This window comes from Phaseolus vulgaris, chromosome 8 (assembly GCF_051622355.1).
Source record: "Phaseolus vulgaris cultivar YP4 chromosome 8, ASM5162235v1, whole genome shotgun sequence".
NCBI classification, from domain to species: domain Eukaryota; kingdom Viridiplantae; phylum Streptophyta; class Magnoliopsida; order Fabales; family Fabaceae; genus Phaseolus; species Phaseolus vulgaris.
The window spans coordinates 60,313,035-60,332,594 of NC_143505.1; the positions used below are offsets into that span (position 1 = coordinate 60,313,035).

The window sequence follows — 19,560 nt, forward strand, 5'->3', positions numbered from 1 at the left end:
TATAGTAAGATTCTTAATTTTATAATTATTTTAAAAAACATATTGGCGTCTAAACAACTCACCGTCTAGAAATCTTAACATTGATAATGTATATAACAGTTATATTATTATTATTACTGAAATTAAAATAAATCAGAATATATTAACACTGATGAGAATATCCTAGATATTTCTTCATTTGTAATTACACTATTATCATAACTTTTACAAGTAAAATAATAAACCGATTAAATAAAATAACTTAACATAACTTCAAATAAATAATGCAGGTTATACTCCACCAATTTGTTAAAATAATTATAGCAATCTTCATCTTCACATAATATTATCAATAGTTAAATCAAATATAGTATTTTTAATTATTTAATTAACAATTATATTAAATTTCAACATATGAGATCAACATCTAATAATTTATAGTCAAATTACATGTTACCTTGAAGAACAAAGTGTACTTTCTTGCACTCTCATCTTACAAAATGATGTAGAATGAACCTATGTGATTTCACATGATTATAACCACCTCATATCATCACCTTTCATATAAAATATATAAATAAACACACATGTGACTAACATTCAATATCTATCAATTCATTTAAATGATTATCACTTCATTCAATAACATTTTTACTTTTAACTAAATAAATCATTTAAATAATAAAATATTTTTATATTATTATTAAAATAATTAAATATATAAAACAAATTATTTAAAATATAAGAGTAAATTATAATTTTTTTTTAATTTATTGAACCAATTTTTATTTCACTAAGTGATTTATAAAAACATCCAGTTCTTTCTAGAGAAATTCTAATAAAGAAAACTTACCAAAATTTTCTCTTTTCCATATTGTCTTTGTTCCCATGAGTGAATTTAAATCCTCTAAGCAGAATATGTGAAAAAAAAATACATCTTTTTTTTCTAAACATATTTTAACATAAATAATTCTAAATTTTTTGGTAAAAGCAATTGTGTTATGGTAAAGTTCCAATTCAACATACCCACATAGTTAGATAGTGGTAAGAAAAAAAAATTAGATTTCTAAGATGCAACTACTAATGCTTGAAAGCACAAAGGAAGAGAAAACTTTTTCAACATTTAAAGATAGGAAGTTAGAGAATAAGTTTTAAATATATAATAATCAAGATATATGAATAATATAATTATTTAATTTTTTATTTATAATATTAAAATAAATCTTGAAATAAATATAATTTAACATTTAAATCTTTTCACTTAATATGGTAAGAACCTAATTAACTGTTTAAGAGCAGAAATGGTATAACTAGGAAGAAGTATGCATATTTTATCATTTAAGTTAACTATTCAAACTTTAGAAAAAACATCATCTCTCTAAAACAATTTTTCTTTACCTTTTCTTTAGATTTCTAAAAGATCGATTTATCTTCTCATAGATCAGAGTTCACCTTAAGGATAATGGTGAAGAATAGAGAAATTTTGCCTAATCATAAATTGTGTTTGGAGTAAGTTTTTCTTTGTCTTTTTTTCTTGAGTTAATTTTGAAAAGTATTTCATACTTGGGAACTAAGGGTCTTGCATGTGGAAAGATGAATATTTATTAGTTCAAGATCATAGGTGTATGTTCATATCATTGATCATAATCTTCTTGTACATGTTTTTCTTTATCATAATCATAGGTGTATGTTCAAATCATTGATTAGAGTTCAAGATCATAGTCAAAAGTGACTATATTCTGAAAGAATACTCGGGTTTTAAGCCAGGGGTGGCTAAGTATTTAAAGAATACTTGATGGATTAGTTGAGAAAAAAATGTTTGATGAGTTAGTTATGAGTAATTATGTTTTCAAATAATTGTATCTTGCAACATTAGTCTGCATGATAAAATTCAACCAGTTAATTGAGAATTTGACATTGTTTGCACTATCATACAAATCAATATAAAAATTTGAAAGTAAATTAATGTTCATTTATCTTTAACATGTTATTAAAATTGAACTAGTTTAAGAAAGGAAAAATTTCAAACTAAATATCTTGAAGGTTTTCAACAAATAGAATGTTAAGTTAAAATTTGTCATTAGAAGATAATTGCAAAAATTTATAGAAAATTTTAAAACAATTGAATCATCCTTCTTATGTTTTGACTTGTTTTCGCAATATTAACAAATAATTAGTAAAGCATAATTTTAATTATAGTAATTTTTCCTTTTTTTTTCTAAAGATTTCATATCTTTATAGTGCATTCATGAATTATAATATTATAGTGCATTCACAAATAATCTAATTGATTATTTTTTTAATCTTAGTTAGTCTAATTTATAATATTATGTTTTGTTTTTAAATAAGAATTTTTTTTAGTATGTTTAGACTTCCCTATTATTTTTTCTTTTTATTGGTAAAAACAAGTGATATTAGATAAGGGGAGTCACATAAGTTGTAAAGCCTAAGTTAAATGACTATGTAAATATATGAAAATAGTTATATTTTACTATGTATGATTTTGTTAGATTCAAAAAGCATATTGAAATTTTGATGAATTGCAACACTTCTCCAATTAGAGTAATTTGATTTTCTACAATTTTCTATTCGTCATCTTTCAACTCTTTTTAACTTTCAATAAAAGGAAAATTATTATTTCAAGATTTCTTTTATATGAAGAATTTCTCTATGTAGAAGATTCCTTTAACAACACACAATCCATTATCTTGGTACTCATACCTTTCTTTTTCACGTAGTTTTGTATTTTTATAAATAATTTCATCAAATTTTTTGTTAAGTTTTATATTCTTTAATTTATTAAAACCTCACTTTTTTCATCCTATTCATACATCTCCTCAATGTAATTTTTCCATTAATAATTAATTAAATTAATTTTAAAAATTTTAAAAATTGGAAACACATGGCACGCTCGTGTTTTATCTCATAACTGTTACCTTTTTTAAGAGCTTCACTCCATTTTGATTTTTAAATACTTCTCACATATAGTAAAAAGAGAAAATTAAATAAAAAATATATTTTTAAAAAATTCTTTTATATAATATTATAATTACAATAAATCAGATTACTTTTTAAAATTTTCAAAAATGCAAATACAGCTACCACACCCGTTTTCGGTAGTAACAATAAAAAGTTACGAAAGTTGAAAACTTGAAAAATGAAATGTCTATATAACAATTTCACACTGCTACTTTTTCAATTAAACTTTGTCACCTTCTTTTATCTACACTTTTCTTTTGTAAAAATTAAACTCCAATTTTAGTTTATTGTAATTATTTATAAATTTAAAATCTCCACCATAATTGCTTTATAAAGTATCCTTACAACAATTAAAGTCAAAAAGACGCCTACAACCCAATAAACTAAACATAGAAAAGATACTTATTCTTTAGAAAACTTAATATATATATATATATATATATATATATATATATATATTACCAACACTTGTGGTAAGTTAAGAAAAAATAAATAAACTTATTTTAATTTTAAATTTGTTGAGATAATATGTTTGAGTTAATCATCACATTTGAGATATTGTCCATTTTAAAATTCAGAATTTTAAAATTTAGAATTTTATTATTGTTTTATTTGTAAATATGTATCAAAGAGTTTAAAAAGTATATAAACTGTCATTTATTAAACTCTTAAAGGAGTCATTGATTAAACTCTTAAAGGATCTGAGATATACCGAAACATGACTTTTTATAAATTAAAATTATTTATGTATAAATTAATTCAACACAATTTCTTATACATGTTTTAATTCAAAGAATCATGAGTGTGTTGAAACCTTGGAAGGCCAACTTTGTAGCCAACAGTTTTGACGTCTTGTTGCACTTTTGCCCTAAATTGTTTGTAAGAGAAGGGTTTGTACTTGGAACTCTGAATCTGAAGGTCTTCATCAGGGAACACAAAATAGCATATAGAGATTCTTTCTCTCTCACTGTTCAGCTTCACTCTGTGTGTCACACTTTTGTATCTGTCATCACTTATTGCCTAAACAAAAACATCATCCCTTAAAACATAACAGTTCATTTTAAGATTAAAGTGATATAAATGGATAAAAGATATATAATAAGAAAAATTGACCTGCATCATGTCTCCGAGGTTGACGATGAGTGTGTTGGAAATGGGTTTAACAGTGAGCCATTGATGATCTTTGAGGAGCTCAAGTCCACTCACTTCATTTTCTTGGCTCAGTATAGACACGACAGAGCTATCTGTGTGCACCTCCATGCCCAAACCAACGTCAGAGTTTGAGCAATTTGGATAACGGTAGATACGCATGATTCCACTGTTTTCTGCTACGTACGAAGAACTTGATGATGCTTCAATGTTCAGGTCAAGGTTCTTCGCCATAGCTTCGAATAATCTTCTACCGATTCTGCTCATGTGTTCTCCATATTCCACCACCGAATCTCTTCCCAATCACAACATGCCAAAATACATATCAGACAAAATATCGTCATGTCAAAATTAAATAATAAAACATAAGTTTTTAATATTTAAAATACTTATAAAAATTTACCCAGTCAAAATTCATGCGGCGACATTATTGACTGGTTACCCAGTTAAAATAATATTGCAACCCAACAAGCCACCCGTGTTACCACTAATAATACGAACTTTTGTCACCATATCCCACCAACCCAAAATCATACATAAACCCATCAGATAAAAAACCAATTCTAGCATTACTAAAATTTGCCCAATATCAATTTTCTTATTATTCTAAAATTTTAATTCAATACAACACATTCTTTCTTTTATACCTTACTAAACACTTCACTTCTAACTTAATCTTATAAAATAAAATAGAAATTTGTAAAAGAAGATTTGTATCTATTAAGATTTTATCTTATTTATAAGATCCGACACCACATTTTTACGTCGTTGAAATTAATCAACTTGTGTATGATTCAATAATAAGTAATATGATAAATTCAATAAAATCTGTTATAATATAGTCTAAATACTCTTTCGTTGTTATAATATAGTCTAAATAGTCGTTGAAATTAATCAATAGTAACATGATAAACTCAATAAAATCCGTTATAATATAGTCTAAATACTCTCTCGTTATAAAACCTAATTCAACCTTCCAAAACGGTTTTGTTTATAACTTGATGTTTCACCGCAAAGGATGATGGAGAAAGAAGAAGAAGATGAAGTTGTTTTGGTTGGTTACCTGAAAGAGTGAAGCTGAGGAAGTTGAGATTGAAATTGGGAGAGGTGAGGAAGAGGCATGTTGAAACCTTCAACCCAATTGATGTTTTGAGGGGCAGTTGTTAGGACTGTCCCAGAGGGAGTAAGGGCAGGGGTGCCCCAGAAGTAAGTCACAGGGTTGGAGCCACTACACGAGGCTTGTTTGGACTCAAAGGAAAGAGAGAAGAGCTGTTTGGCTTGGTGTTGAAGTTGGGAGAATAGGGTTGACGGAACTCCATGGTTAACCAAGCGGAACAACCCCCAATGCTTGCAAGCCTCTTCAAAGGCCTTCTTCGTCTTCGTCTCATCATGGGTTAAGCATTCAAGATCTATCACTGGTAGTGGATCCGGCTCCTCCTCGTGGATGGCGTCGCCGCCGTCTGGTGAGTGGTGGCGGGGGTGGCTAACGTGGCGGAGAATGGGAGGGTAGGACTCCAAGTTGTTCATTTTCGTAGTTTATAGGAAATAGATATGACCGAAAGAACGTTTTTCCAGAAAGAATGAGTTTGGGAGAATTATAGATCTGTTTTGCTACTTAATTATACAATGTATGGAGATACAATATTATAATAGAATGTCTCACAAAAACTTTTCAAGTAAAAGATATTGATTGGTGCCACAAGTGTAAATATGGACATTCAAATTATTGAGTTTCATTTTGTATTTAATTTAAAACTTTATGTGATTTTTTTTCCTATTTAATCAAAGATAATTTGTGGCTTGTAATTAACTATTAAGTATATACTATAAATAAATACTTATATTTTACTCATAATTTTTTTAGTTTTTTTTATAAATTTTTTATATTAGGTATTATTATACAATTTGACATTTAGGACCGACAATTCAAATAACAACAATCATCTATTATTATATAAAAAAATAAAAATAAAAATAAAAAATATGAAATATTAGATCAAACATATATATTAAAAAAAACAATACAAAGATATAGATAGGTAGAGTATACCTATTTAACTTTAATTTTAATTATGATTTTTACTTTTTATTAATTAATAACTTCACATAGATTAGTTATGTTATATTTTATAATAATTAGATAGTAATTTAAAAATTATTTATCAATAATAAATATTATTGTAATATTAATAATTTTTTAATTTTTAAATTAATATTTATTTTACTTATATAGTAATTAATTATTTATCAGTTTTATAATTAATTTTTATTTAATAATTTTGTTGTAATATATCTTTATAGATATTAAAGAGGAAAAAGCATTATTAAAAATTATTATATAAGTGAATATTTATTTTTAATATACTTGTGGACTTTTTCGAATACTTGAACACCAGAATTATAAAAATATTTAATTCTTATCCATTTGATTTAATTTTTTTTTTAAGATATGAGATAAGATTGTATAATTTGGATGATATATATATATATTCATTATAATGGTATTAGTAGGTTTTTTTCTTAATAAATGAAGCATAGAATTAATACTTTTCCTTTAAATTCAATAAATATGTTAATTTAAGTTTTAATACATACTATATATAGTTTTAAAGTAACATAATTATAACTGTGTTTTATATTAATACATAAACAAATATATGACAAATTGCATATTAGTGTTAATTCAATTACCTATTAAAATTAAAATCAATATATTTATTATATCTGACAAACATCATTCTATATTAATTGTATATTAATGTAAATTCAAGTAATTATTAAAATCTAAATTAATATTATATTTTTTAATTCTATTTTACAAAATTTTATATATATATATATATATTAAATTGTATTATTTTTAAAAAATAATTATTCATAAAATAATAATAAAACTAACTTCTATCTATCAGTATAAGTAATCTTTCACTTCATATAGATAGAAAAGACAACAAAAATCAAATCAATAATATAATAAAAATAACGTTGATTGATGTTAGCTTCAATAATTATGACCAACATCAACAACAAATAATTTTGGTCGACATCAACCTAGAAAAAGTCTTTGTCAATATCAACTAAACAAATATTGGTGAATTTTGATTGAAAAATAACATTAATCAAGATGGACTAAAATATACTCACTATTAATATTTTTGAATCATTAATGATAAATATTTCTGTACATTTGATAATAATTTGAATATTTTACCAAAATGAGAAAAATAAAATTTAATATTTAAATTGTCTTATTATAAAACATTTAAAAGATAACAAAATTTAAAATTATATTAGTTTAAATTTAAATTTAGATAAATATATTTGTGATAAACTATTTTTTTTAGCACCGAACAAATAAATAGAGTGGATAAAATAAATTGGTGAATAAAATAAAAAAGAAATTACGTATGTTTGGTTAAATAAAAATAGTAAAAATAAGAAAAGTTAAAACTAAATGAAAAATAGTATAATGGTTATATTGCCTTAAAAATATTAATTCTACGCTCCTCTCCTACTAAACACTACTAAACACTGTTTTTCTATGTTCATGTCTTCTAAAAACATTGCATAAAAAAAATAATACATATTTATTGAAATCTCTTACCAATGAATTTTGATAATTGATCCATTGAATATATTTAAAGATGGTCATCCCAAAATCTTGAAATTATATCTCTTTTTAAGATTATGAATATGTTCAAGGTATCTTGAAAATATGACAAGCATTAGTTATCTACTATCTCTTTATGAAGAAACATTTCTCTCATTCTCTATATAAAAGGAACATGAGAGAAAAGCACATGTACTGGTATGGTCGGTCAGTTTCACAGGTCATCTGATTGCTTACTTGCGATGACGAGGTCTATGAGTTTGCGCCCGACCGACCGACCCACAATGACAAGTCATGGGTTGACCAAGTCAGCAAGGTTAACCCATAATTAAAGGTCATTTAGCGCTACCCTAAACATCAATCAATCTCCTAATCTGGTCCACCAACAAAGACCCATTAAGGTAATATAAATAACGCATATTCTAATAATCAGGTACGTCATTATCTACAGTGCTCTGACAATCGAGAGTCGAGTCCCTTACTGACTTGATCGTCAGGGTGTCTTCTGCAAGTACCATTCGAGGAAGAGCAGTAAAAGAAGAGGATGAAGGCTGAAGTGACCAACCAACATGGTGCATCTAGCAATCGTTCTCTGGGCCCCAATACTTAAACGAGAACAACACGCAAGGTAGAAACAAAAAGAGAATAAATATATACCATAGTGTGAGATTAGAAATCTTAGTGAGAATCATTGTTGGGTGAGATTGAGTGTTATCCTCAGAGTGAGAGAAACAAAATATTGTAATCTTATTTTCATAGTGGAAGCATTTTTTGGGCTAGGTCCTGTAGATCTTACTTCTCAAGTTAAGGAAGTTTTTGCACGTTAAACATATCGGTGTCATTATTTTATTTTGCTTTATTTATTTATTATTTGCTTATTGCTTCCACAAATACTAATTTTGTATCTACACCAAAGAGCAATAAATTGTTATGATTTTCCCAACAATACTATAAAAAGGTTTGATGAAATAAATAATTAATTTTAAAGAAATTAATAAACTATAATTAATTTTACACATTTTAATTAAGTTAAATTCAAACTTTCAATTTAATTTTAAATTCAACACATTTAAATTTAAAATTAATCAATCAAACTTTCATGGGTTAAACCTAAACTTCAAAGAGATCCATTTTCGTTATAAATGCAGACGGAAAAGTATACAATATAATGAAATTAATAATCAATAGTAAGGAAATACATTACAGAATAAATATATTTCAGATTGTATATTGTATTTTTGGATTTAAAAATTTCAGAACATATTTATTCGGTTTATGTCTTCAAGATTGTTAAGATGTTTTAACGTCGCGAATAATGCTTATTTTTGTGCATTGTTATGATGCTACATCTTTAGTTTCTTTGATTTTATAACTAAAAAAAGAAAAATAAAAAATGGAACTTACTTTTGTGGGATTATATTAAATAAGACTCCTATTCCTTTAATTTTAAATAAATATTTAGTTTTGGTATAACTTCTTTTATTTTATTTAAAAATATTTCTTAACCAAAATTTAAGTGAAAGATAATGAAAATTGAAAATAATGTTTTAAAATATAAAAATTAAAAAAATGATTTACAATTTTTTTTTTACAAATAAAATAAAAGAAGTTTATTTCACTTTATTAAAAACACTAAAAAAGAAAATGACATTTATTAAAAATATGAGAGATTTAAATGTTTACTTAAAAATTATAAAACATATAAAATTTATAAAAAATAACATATGGTTATTTTGAAATTAAAAAAAAATTAAATATAATTTATTATTACCAATAAGTGTAATTTCTCAAAAAATAAAGATCAATGAAACCAAGTGAATATTTCGGCATCTCTATACGTTATTGTCTTTCCTGTAAGTTTTTTATTCTAGAAATATCTTTCTTTAATATTCTATATTACATAATTTAAAAGTTTTTTTCTAGATTCATAATTAGTTTATGAATTATGTAATTTGAAAATTTGTTGTAATTAATTTTCGGATTCCATAATATGGAAGCTCTTTTGGACATGAAAGTTTTTCTCGACATAAGATTAACTTTCGGATTATATAATTTGAAAGTCTTTTCTCAAATATGCGATTAGCTCATGAATTATATAATCCGAAAGTCTTTTCTAGATATGAGATTATCTTCCGAATTATGTAATTTGAAATATATTCAGATTATGTAATCCATAATATATCCATATTATGTAATTTATAGGTTTTTCTTAAATTTAGAAAATACTTCCAGATTTTATAAATATAAAAGAACACTTTCGGATCCAAAAAAAATTCTGAATTATGTATGAGGTGACACAAGAAGAATAAAAGGGTGTTTTTAGATTTAGTATGGAGTGATACAAAAAGATATGAAGGTGCAGTAAGAAGGAAGAAGCAGTCTCTAATATTTTAAACCATGAAAATGAGGGCAATTGCTTCCTACACCCAATTCTAATGAAAAAGACGAAAATGTTCTTAATGTATTATTTTTTTATTATGAATTTTTTTATCCGAAATTGGCTTTTGATTTTTGTTTCCGGATTTTTATGTCCGGAGCACAAAAAGCTCTTCTGGATCTATTATTTTCAATTTTGGATTTTCATATCTAGAATAAAGAATATTTTCGAAATTTTAAAAATGTGTTGGGTGCAGGTTCAAAAATGTTGGGTGGAGGAAGAATTTGCCGAAAATGAGAAAGGGACAAACCCCTTAAAGCCCAATATGGATAAGGTGAGTGATGAGCACAAAGCAGGGCAACAGAAAAATGGTACAAGGCTTTTTCTTCCTACACTGCGATTATTACTAATTGTACTCCAACTCTAATTGCACCGCGCGAAAATAGAAAAAATCTCGTTTTAAAAGATATTATATATGTTTTCAAAAACTTGTTTTGGAAATTATATTGTAAAATAATTGTTTTTGTTTTCAATATTAAAGTTAGAGTTAGATTGTATCAATTATCATAAAAAAACTATGCTGATAAAAAAATAAAAATAAAAAATAAAAAATCATAAAAAAACTAAATAAAATATATGCTTTAATTAGTAACTATATTACAACAATGAAGGAGGAAAGGAGGTTTGGTCTAAACGGTGAAGATAAGTCCTTCGCAAATGTGATAAATTGAAATTAGTTTAATCTAATACATGAAAGGAAACAAAATAGATAAAGAAGAGTTAAGAAAAAGCACTTGACATAAATGATTGGAGGCAAAAAAGCGGTGAAGAAGCACGTTTGCAGAAGCACGTTTGCAGAAGCAGCCACCATTGCGGCATTGCTGATACATGTCTGCATCATCGTCATAACACGTGACAACAGCGTCAACGCTCCGATCCCGCGAAAGCAGCCTCTTACATCAGTCAAGTCAAATTGATCCATCCAAACAAACCCCAATAATTGGAACTTTTTCTCTCTTTCGTTCTTTCACAACACAACAATCTCTCTGTTAGTTAGTTTCACACCTTCGCCATGTCTTGGTTCCGACACCTCTCCTCCAAAACGCGCCGTTTCACTTCTCTCTCCCGGTTCAGCACCTCCACAAGCCCGGTTCACCATGCCGGTCTCGGGCCCACCAAGGCCCACGAGAAGCCCCGTGTGGTCGTGCTGGGCTCTGGCTGGGCTGGCTGCCGCCTCATGAAGGGCCTGGATCCTAAAATCTACGACATCGTTTGCGTGTCACCGCGCAACCACATGGTGTTCACGCCTCTCTTGGCTTCCACGTGCGTCGGAACGCTCGAGTTCAGAACTGTTGCCGAACCCATCGCCAGGATCCAACCCGCCATTTCCCGGGAACCTGGCTCTTTCTTCTTCCTCGCCAATTGTACTTCCATTGATGCTGTCAACCATGTCGTATGTTATCTACTTCTCTCCGTTCAATTCCACGGTCTCTGTTCCAGTTAAATGTCATTAAATTAAGCGTGATTTGGTTTGTTACTTGATCATGGATATCTGTGGAGTGTGGACAACTTGCATCATATCACTTTTCTTGATTTGCATACGTTTCTATAACTTTTAGCATGTTGAGATTCTTTATATGTGACTATGTATTCAGGGGTTTAGCACTGCCTTAAGGTGAACAAAATGGCATCATACTAGTATTAGTTGAAATATTGGTACTGAGAATGTGTCTTAATTTGGGAGAATTACTAGTATTACTTGAAATATTGGTACTCACGATGTGGTTTAATTGGGGAGAATCTGGCAAAATGGTTTTGAAGGTGCAATGTGAGTCTGTAACTGAAGGAACGAAGACACTAGATCCCTGGAAGTTTGCAATCTCATATGATAAGCTGGTAATTGCATTAGGAGCACAACCTACCACTTTTGGAATTCATGGAGTCTATGAGCATGCAATTTTTCTTCGTGAAGTTTACCATGCACAGGAAATTCGTCGGAAGTTGCTTCTGAACTTAATGATGTCTGATGTTCCAGGTTTACAACAATTTTTATATTTTAGCTTAATATAAAGTCACATGAAAATAAGGGTTATTATACATCACTTATGCAATCTGTATTTGATTTGGATGCAGGGATTGGAGAAGAGGAAAAAAGGAGGCTGTTACACTGTGTGGTTGTGGGAGGCGGTCCCACTGGAGTTGAATTCAGCGGTGAACTTAGTGATTTTATCGTAAGAGATGTCCGTGAGAGATATTCTCATGTGAAGGATTACATCCACGTTACTTTAATTGAGGTGTGCTTAGTAGAGTTAGATATGTGATTCAACCAAATAGACTAGATTTTTGGTATGACCTATCGCAACAGAACTCTTGCTTATCACAACTAACCTGTTGCTCTTTCCATTGTATATCACTGTCTTACAAATTACAATAATTGCCAACATAATGGTTAGAAACACCATTGTCACTTTTCTTCATGCCAAAATTTTCTTTTAAGGTAATTTAATTTTTAACCAATTTATTCATGCCATTTTAGGCCAATGAGATCCTGTCTTCCTTTGATGTCCGACTCAGGCAATATGCCACCAATCAATTGACAAAGGTGAGCTATATGTCAAAAGGAGCTTCTGTTCTGTTTGTTCAATCTTTTCCTGCTGATTTCGAACTTCTGAATGTCATATAAAAAGAAACGAAGAACAACTAAACCCAGCTTTCCATTTAAAGAAATGTGTAGTCTATTAGTAATTACTATGGTATTAATTAATTATCAAAATATGAAATATAATCACGACATAATGCTTCTAACAGAGGTATTTGGAATCATATAAGTATGATGGAAACTGATTGATAGGCTAGTTTTTAAAATCAGTATTAGTTTTATATCTCCTCATATTGAAGTTTCTATCAGTCAGGAGTCCGACTAGTCCGTGGCATTGTGAAAGATGTCGAGGAGAGGAAGATTATCCTAAATGACGGAACTGAGGTACCATATGGGTTGCTCGTATGGTCGACTGGAGTTGGTCCATCAGCTTTTATTCAGTCTTTGGATTTCCCTAAATCTCCTGGTGGAAGGTTGTTCTTTCTTACTCAGCATAGTTGCCCTTATTTTCTTTCCACTGACAGCTGTTTCAAATTTACAAATTGGGAGCTGGTATATGAATAGATATGATGTGTCTTATCATGATAGCAGGGTTACTTTTGTCCAAAGATATCACTCATTGTACGCATGTATTTATTTTTAAGGAGACTGAATTAGGCATAGACCAAAACAAATCTTAAGTCAATGAATAACATCTCACGAAGTTTTCAATTTCAAGGTTGCATTTGAAAGTTCATTTCAGGCATTTCATTCTCACAAGGTTTCATATAGATCATTTTTTTTTTGTAATATGTAGTTTTCAAATATAAGAAAATATAAATAATTTTATTACCCACATATCTTTTAGTCTTCCAAACTTTGGCATGAAAATCGTTATGTAAAATACATATACATCAATGGTTGGATTCGGCAGGTAGTAGTTATACGGTGTAAAGAATGTTAAAGCTGAGGTATAAATCGATACGTATACGTAGTTATATTTTACTGTTTTATTCATTTGTCCACCATAAGCTATCGTTAGATGTATCAGGTTTTCCTCGTGTTTGACACACGTTTGATGTGCCATGTCTTCTGTTCTCACGTTTCTTTTATTTCATGATAACTATAACTATAGATTAGTGTATTTTCATAAAGCAAATTGTTGAAGTTTCTTATTCACAGGATTGGCACTGATGAATGGCTTCGTGTTCCTACAGTAGATGATATCTTCTCAATAGGTGACTGCAGTGGATTTGTAGAAAGTACTGGAAAACAACCACTACCGGCTTTAGCCCAAGTACGTGACATTGGATTCATTAGTTTCTCTCTGCACACAAATTAATTTCTTAAATTCCTGCAATTTGTAGTTCTGATTTTGCACTAAGGTCTTTGTTCCTGACAGATTTCATTCTGAATGTCTTACTGCTGTATTTACTCTGTTATTGGTTCATGAGTGAATTGATGTTGTATTTTTCACATGTGCCTGAAAGCTTATTCTTACCAATCTAATGCGTTGCCGTTTGGATTGAACCGCAGGTGGCAGAAAGGCAAGGTAAATATTTAGCAATCTTACTAAACAAAATAGGTAAAGCAAATGGAGGCCGTGCAAACAGTGCAAAGGACTTAGACTTTGGGGAACATTTTGTTTACAAGCACCTTGGAAGCATGGCATCTATAGGGAGTTACAAGGCTCTAGTGGACCTCAGACAGAGCAAGGTGATTATCACTCCTAAGCTTTTACAGGTGCTTTATAAACTCATGGTTTGATTCATTCACGTAATGTCCTACAGGAGGACAAAGGGTTATCTATGGCAGGTTTTGTCAGTTGGTTTATTTGGCGCTCAGCATACCTAACTCGTGTTATCAGCTGGAGGAACAGATTCTATGTAGCCATCAACTGGGCTACTACTTTTGTGTTTGGCCGAGATATAAGCAGAATATGAAAACTTTTTAAGGTAAATACTCTCTTCGTGTAATTTTTGTTAAGACTTAGAAATGTTAATAGGCCTTACAATACTTCGATTTTGTTGGTTGCTTTGCAGACTAATAGTAAAACTGTAAGATGAAGTGTATTTAATTGGATCATTTTTTAGCAGCATGTTTCAAAAGCCAGTAATATCTCAGGAGATGAATTTCTACGCAGAAGATCATGGAACTTTACTATTTCATGATATTGTTTACACGTTCAATTTGTTTAAAACAGATTAAACATGAAGGGGAATGCAATAGATTAATTTTTTCCTGTCTATGGTCTTTTATTTTCTTTCTAGTAGTTATGATTCAATTTGCAGCACCAGGAACATTATTGGCAGTAATAAACCAAAATTAATGTTTAGACGATTCCCAAATTGTGCATGATCACATTTGACAATAATAATAATAATAATAATAATAATAATATATACTCCCTTTGTAAATGCAGTGATATAAATGAAATTCAATGTAATTTGTACCCAACAAATTACTTAAAAAAAAGGCTCTTCCAGAATCACCACAATCTACCTAAATGGCATGCTATCACATGATTTACGTATTTATCATATAAGCTTGATTTTTACTCAATGTTATTTATTTATTTTACTCAATTTAATCTATTAATAAAAAATGTAATTAAATTTCTTAATTTTCAAAAGCATAACAATGTGATTATTATTTTTATTTAATTAACTATATAATCGTTAATAAAATGTTTTCATCTAATCAACAATAAAATCGTTAACGACTAATTATTAATAACTTTAATATACACATAATAGTATATTATAATAAACACTTATAAAGCTAATAACATTAATTTTAGTGCAAAAAATATATTTTCAAAAGTTAAGAGACATGATTGAAGCTTCAAAAGGTCATGACTTAATTGCTTGATTGAATATTTTATTAATAAACAAACTAAATTGAATAAAAACAAATAAATAATAAAATCAACAGGTAATTAAGCCTATTATAGCTTATACAAACGATAGTTACTTAAGCGTAATTTCTTTGATATATATTTTAAACTGCTTAGTGTCTTGTTCTTTACTCATTCATGTTTGACATTGTTACAGTTTCTAGACTCCATCTTATCCATACATTACTATAACAAATATAGTTTAGGGGTCTTCCACTTCAACAAAGTAATGCAGCAAAATTTGCCTTATCCTACCATTCAATTTTGCTTAATTAACTTTTTGGTATTTTAATTGGAAACCAAAACTAAAACAGCCTATTTTTTTGGGAACAAAAGCTTGATTAAATCTTAAACTTTTAACGCAGTATATGGAAGTTATTTGAGCTGATGATAAAAAGATATCACAATGAAAACAAGTTGGAGTATTTAAACTGTGCACAAACTATTAACTGAGTTTTTCCTTCAGCAGTTACTTAGTCCTTTCAATACAGAAAGTTTATGTACCAGGATAAACATCTCTGAAACCTTACAACATGATATTCCTAAGATATACGTATACCAACCTCTCACTTCACAGTGCAATGTCAGGTCCAGTTACATTTTATGACAGTTCAAAATATGCCATATGCCTCCACCAAAGGCACTAACTAAGACGACATCAATTCTGGCACACCATTATCACGTATAGAATTTGTCATCTTTTTGCTAATCAAATCCTTCAACTCGATCTCTCCAGGAAACCTTCCCTCCTTCAGTTTAGAGAAAACCTTCAAGGGCAGAAGAGTTTTAAGGAATGAGTAAAATTTCAAAAAGCATTGAAGATGCCATATACTACAGTACCTTCCATCTAAGTAATTCTAGAGTCAGAAGAGGCAAGGTGAATCAAAAGATCGTTCAGATAAGAACTCTTTAAACAGAAAAAATGATAAGTTTATTTCCAATTAACTTAAAGTTCGACCCTGTTTGGATATATACTAGAAGTGCTTAGTTCTCTACTGAAATTTTATGAAGTTTATTTCAGTAGACAAGCTCCTCTTAAAACACTTATAGTTTTATATCCAAACAAGCTCTTAGTCCATTTCTTAGGAACAGCAAAAATAAACTTTTTACTAATTCCCACAAATTATATGCAAAAAAACACTGAATTTAAGAAACCAAATAATCAAAATGATGTTACAAAGCCAAAATGCCAAATACTAAAGGAGTTGAATGTTGAATGCAAGGTGGGGGAATCGTTCTCCCCCAATCACCCAAAAAGGCATGTAGATATATAACTGTGATCTTAAAGCAGATGCCAAATACTAAAGGAGTTGAATGTTGAATGCAAGGTGGGGAATCGTTCTCCCCCAATCACCCAAAAAGGCATGTAGATATATAACTGTGATCTTAAAGCAGAGGTTCCAAACTACAAAAATTCATATAAAAATGTCAATGGACCACATTGGATTTATTTGGCTCAAGGTAACAAAGATGTGCTACATTTTAGCTTGAATGGAGGATACGTCCCAATTCCCCATACTCCACCCACTTTTTCACAATATCTTTCTGCAGATCTTAAACTAGTTTTAGTCTGTTAAATGCGATAAAATTCAATAAATTCAACGATGAAATATAACCTTAGCAGAAAATGTGATGTGATAACTGATAAGAATACAACTAACACAGCCAAAGATAATTATGCTGCTTAACATATTATATGACAGTAGCTAAAATTTCTCTAAGTGAGCCCAGAGTTAACCAGAGAAACCCAGTGAAGTGGTAAAATGTTGATCAAACAACTCATGTGAGACATCTACCCAATTGATTACACGTGCTAACACAGTCACAAAGCACAACAAAACTTGCATTTACCGAAGAGAAAGATCACGAGCTCAACTGGCAACGAAACGTGTACTAACAAATATAAGAAAAATAAAAAAGATGGAGGAAAGGCACCAACCAGTTCACCATTGAAGTAAATTTCAAATGCTCCAGAGCTCTGTAAGAATGACTGTAAGGCATTCCCAAGAAGCCATGTACTAGCAACGGTTCCAAATTTATTAGAACGCAAGTTGAAATACCAAGGAGGAGGTGCAGCAAAACCCAACACTGGAAATATATGTTCCCCAGCAACAACCACTCCTATAACACCAATCTGAACAACTGGAACCAATTTGCTTAGCAGACGCTTTGGAAGCGATGGTGGATAATTAGAAAGAATAACCTCAGTTCCAGGAAAAGCAATCTCCAACATATTCTTCATTGTCACTGCATTTCCCCTACACACAACCAACACAACCATCCATTTACAACAAATTCCCCATCCTAAACAACACTACCATGTGCATGCAAATTGCAATGAACCAACTTGTTTAAGAATACATTTTCGTAAGGTAACAAAGATGCTTTGATGAAAGGAAAGAAAAATAGAGGGGTCATAAAACACAGACAACAATGCATTTTTTTTGTTTGGTAGACAGAAAATAGAAAAAAATAGGAAAGAAAAATTAACGTTTAGAAACAAAAATTCAAAATTATCTTTCCTTCTATTTTCTACTCAATTTAAACTTCAAACTTTTCTCTTCTTTTCATTTTCTTTCAACCGTACCAAAAGAAAGGGTTAAGAAACACAAAACAATAAGATAAAGCAATGATCTGGAACAATATTTCCCTCATTCCGCGGCTAACCACTGATACATGATAATATAAACCCTAAACCAAAAACCTAAAGTCACAAATAATCTTTCTAGGTCAATTCCCCCATAATCTCAAAAACCTTTCCTTTTTTGTAACTCTTCTCTCTATATAAAAGAACATCAAGGTTAAAAAACAGCAACACCATAATACTAATAACAAGTACTTGTAAGAGCAAGAAGAGCAGAAATTGATGTTGACAGTGTTGCCGAGACCCGCATTTGCAATACTGCTGGTGGTTTTCTGAGAAAGCAAGAAGAGAAGAGACACGTTAATGGGACATTGAAATAATGATAAAGATGGGATTTTTCTGAAAAAAATTACCTCGGGGGGGAACTCTATTGTTACAGGCTGGTAATGGTGGTGGGGCGGGTGGTGATGGAGATGGGGTGGATGATGGTGGTGGTGGGGCGGATGGTGGTGGTGGGGCGGATGGTGATGGTGGTGCGGTGGGTGGTGATGGTGGTGGGGTGGATGGTGGTGGTGGTGGTGGTGATGAGGCGGTGGTGGTGGTGAAGTGAAGAGGGAAAAGAGGTCAGAGCAGAAAAGAAAGAGAGGTAGACCGAACAAGAGAAGCTGAGCACGATCCATAGGCAGTGGCAGTGAAGTTGAAGATGGAAGGTGGAATTGGAATTGGAATGGAAAAATGAAGATGAAGTGATACTGAGAACAAAAGTGTGTGGTGTGGTGTGGTGTTCCACTGTGGCAGCAGATACAAATCACACACTCGAAACTTTACTTCACTGTTTAATTTCCGTTTTCATTTTTTTAAACATCAAAATGTTATTACACTTCAATATTTTTCTTTTTACTTAATTTCTTTACTTTTTATTTCCCATTTATGAATTCTTTTAAATATTTTATCATACGTTTGGTTAATTTTTATATATTTTATCAATTCCTTATATGTTAAAAAAAAAATATTAGTTTAGAATGAAAATGTGATATCTATCCTAATTAACTATGACAATGTGGGACGGACCATGCAATAGTCCTAACAATTGTGGGACGAATGTAGTCTCTTGATTCAATTAGATCTACCCACATTGTAGGTCAATAATAAATAAAAAAAATAATTATTGTATTTTTTTATAATAAAAATTATACTTCACTTATACATTATTATTATTGTAGTGTGACTTTTATTTTATTTTAAAAATATTTAGATTTAATGTAAAAAATGTTTTATTTTAATGATCTAAGTTAATATTAAAAATAAGAGTGAATTTAGTAAAATTTTACATTTAAATTTATTAATTAAAAAATAATATAAAAAAAATTTCATTAAAATATTTTGTAGATTGATAAAATGATTTCAT

General features: G+C 29.6%; 3 protein-coding genes across 6 annotated transcripts; 1 reads left to right on the forward strand and 2 right to left on the reverse strand.

Annotated features, from left to right (window-relative positions):
• Nucleotides 1–3,665: 3,665 nt before the first annotated feature.
• Nucleotides 3,666–5,702, reverse strand: LOC137824462 (gibberellin 2-beta-dioxygenase 6). Its single transcript, XM_068630113.2, has 3 exons — nt 5,171–5,702; nt 4,072–4,402; nt 3,666–3,978 (listed from the first exon to the last, which is right to left on the reverse strand). The coding sequence occupies exons 1-3, from the start codon at nt 5,632–5,634 to the stop codon at nt 3,742–3,744; spliced, it is 1,032 nt and encodes a 343-aa protein (XP_068486214.1). The 5' UTR covers nt 5,635–5,702; the 3' UTR covers nt 3,666–3,741.
• A 5,121-nt stretch (nt 5,703–10,823) lies between these two features.
• Nucleotides 10,824–14,918, forward strand: LOC137825672 (internal alternative NAD(P)H-ubiquinone oxidoreductase A1, mitochondrial). 4 transcript variants are annotated; one of them, XM_068631403.1, is made up of 9 exons: nt 10,824–11,547; nt 11,916–12,129; nt 12,228–12,388; nt 12,631–12,696; nt 13,003–13,166; nt 13,855–13,969; nt 14,209–14,388; nt 14,463–14,627; nt 14,715–14,918. In XM_068631403.1, the coding sequence occupies exons 1-8, from the start codon at nt 11,167–11,169 to the stop codon at nt 14,613–14,615; spliced, it is 1,434 nt and encodes a 477-aa protein (XP_068487504.1). In that variant the 5' UTR covers nt 10,824–11,166; the 3' UTR covers nt 14,616–14,627; nt 14,715–14,918. The 4 variants fall into 4 exon arrangements, 2 of the variants coding, with proteins under 2 accessions (XP_068487504.1, XP_068487505.1); XR_016514900.1 differs by having other exon boundaries at nt 10,830–11,547; nt 13,007–13,166; XR_016514901.1 differs by having other exon boundaries at nt 10,830–11,547; nt 13,007–13,166; nt 14,769–14,918.
• Nucleotides 14,919–15,975: 1,057 nt separating this feature from the next.
• Nucleotides 15,976–19,009, reverse strand: LOC137824360 (Selenoprotein, Rdx type). The gene is made up of 4 exons (XM_068629989.2): nt 18,566–19,009; nt 18,408–18,484; nt 17,508–17,826; nt 15,976–16,335 (listed from the first exon to the last, which is right to left on the reverse strand). Exons 1-4 carry the CDS (start codon nt 18,830–18,832, stop codon nt 16,216–16,218), a joined length of 783 nt encoding a protein of 260 aa, XP_068486090.1. The 5' UTR covers nt 18,833–19,009; the 3' UTR covers nt 15,976–16,215.
• Between the last annotated feature and the right edge of the window lie 551 nt (nt 19,010–19,560).

Coding starts and splice junctions, on each gene's coding strand:
- LOC137824462 (XM_068630113.2), bottom strand. CDS start 5,634: ATGAACAACTTGGAGTCCTACCCTCCCATTCTCCGCCACGTTAGCCAC. Junction 4,403..5,170: donor CCTCAGCTTCACTCTTTCAG/GTAACCAACCAA, acceptor GTGATTGGGAAG/AGATTCGGTGGTGGAATATG. Junction 3,979..4,071: donor ACCTCGGAGACATGATGCAG/GTCAATTTTTCT, acceptor GTTTTTGTTTAG/GCAATAAGTGATGACAGATA.
- LOC137825672 (XM_068631403.1), top strand. CDS start 11,167: ATGTCTTGGTTCCGACACCTCTCCTCCAAAACGCGCCGTTTCACTTCT. Junction 12,130..12,227: donor AATGATGTCTGATGTTCCAG/GTTTACAACAAT, acceptor ATTTGGATGCAG/GGATTGGAGAAGAGGAAAAA. Junction 12,389..12,630: donor TCCACGTTACTTTAATTGAG/GTGTGCTTAGTA, acceptor ATGCCATTTTAG/GCCAATGAGATCCTGTCTTC.
- LOC137824360 (XM_068629989.2), bottom strand. CDS start 18,832: ATGGATCGTGCTCAGCTTCTCTTGTTCGGTCTACCTCTCTTTCTTTTC. Junction 17,827..18,407: donor TGCTCTTCTTGCTCTTACAA/GTACTTGTTATT, acceptor GGTTGTGTGTAG/GGGAAATGCAGTGACAATGA. Junction 16,336..17,507: donor TTTACTTCAATGGTGAACTG/GTTGGTGCCTTT, acceptor CTGCCCTTGAAG/GTTTTCTCTAAACTGAAGGA.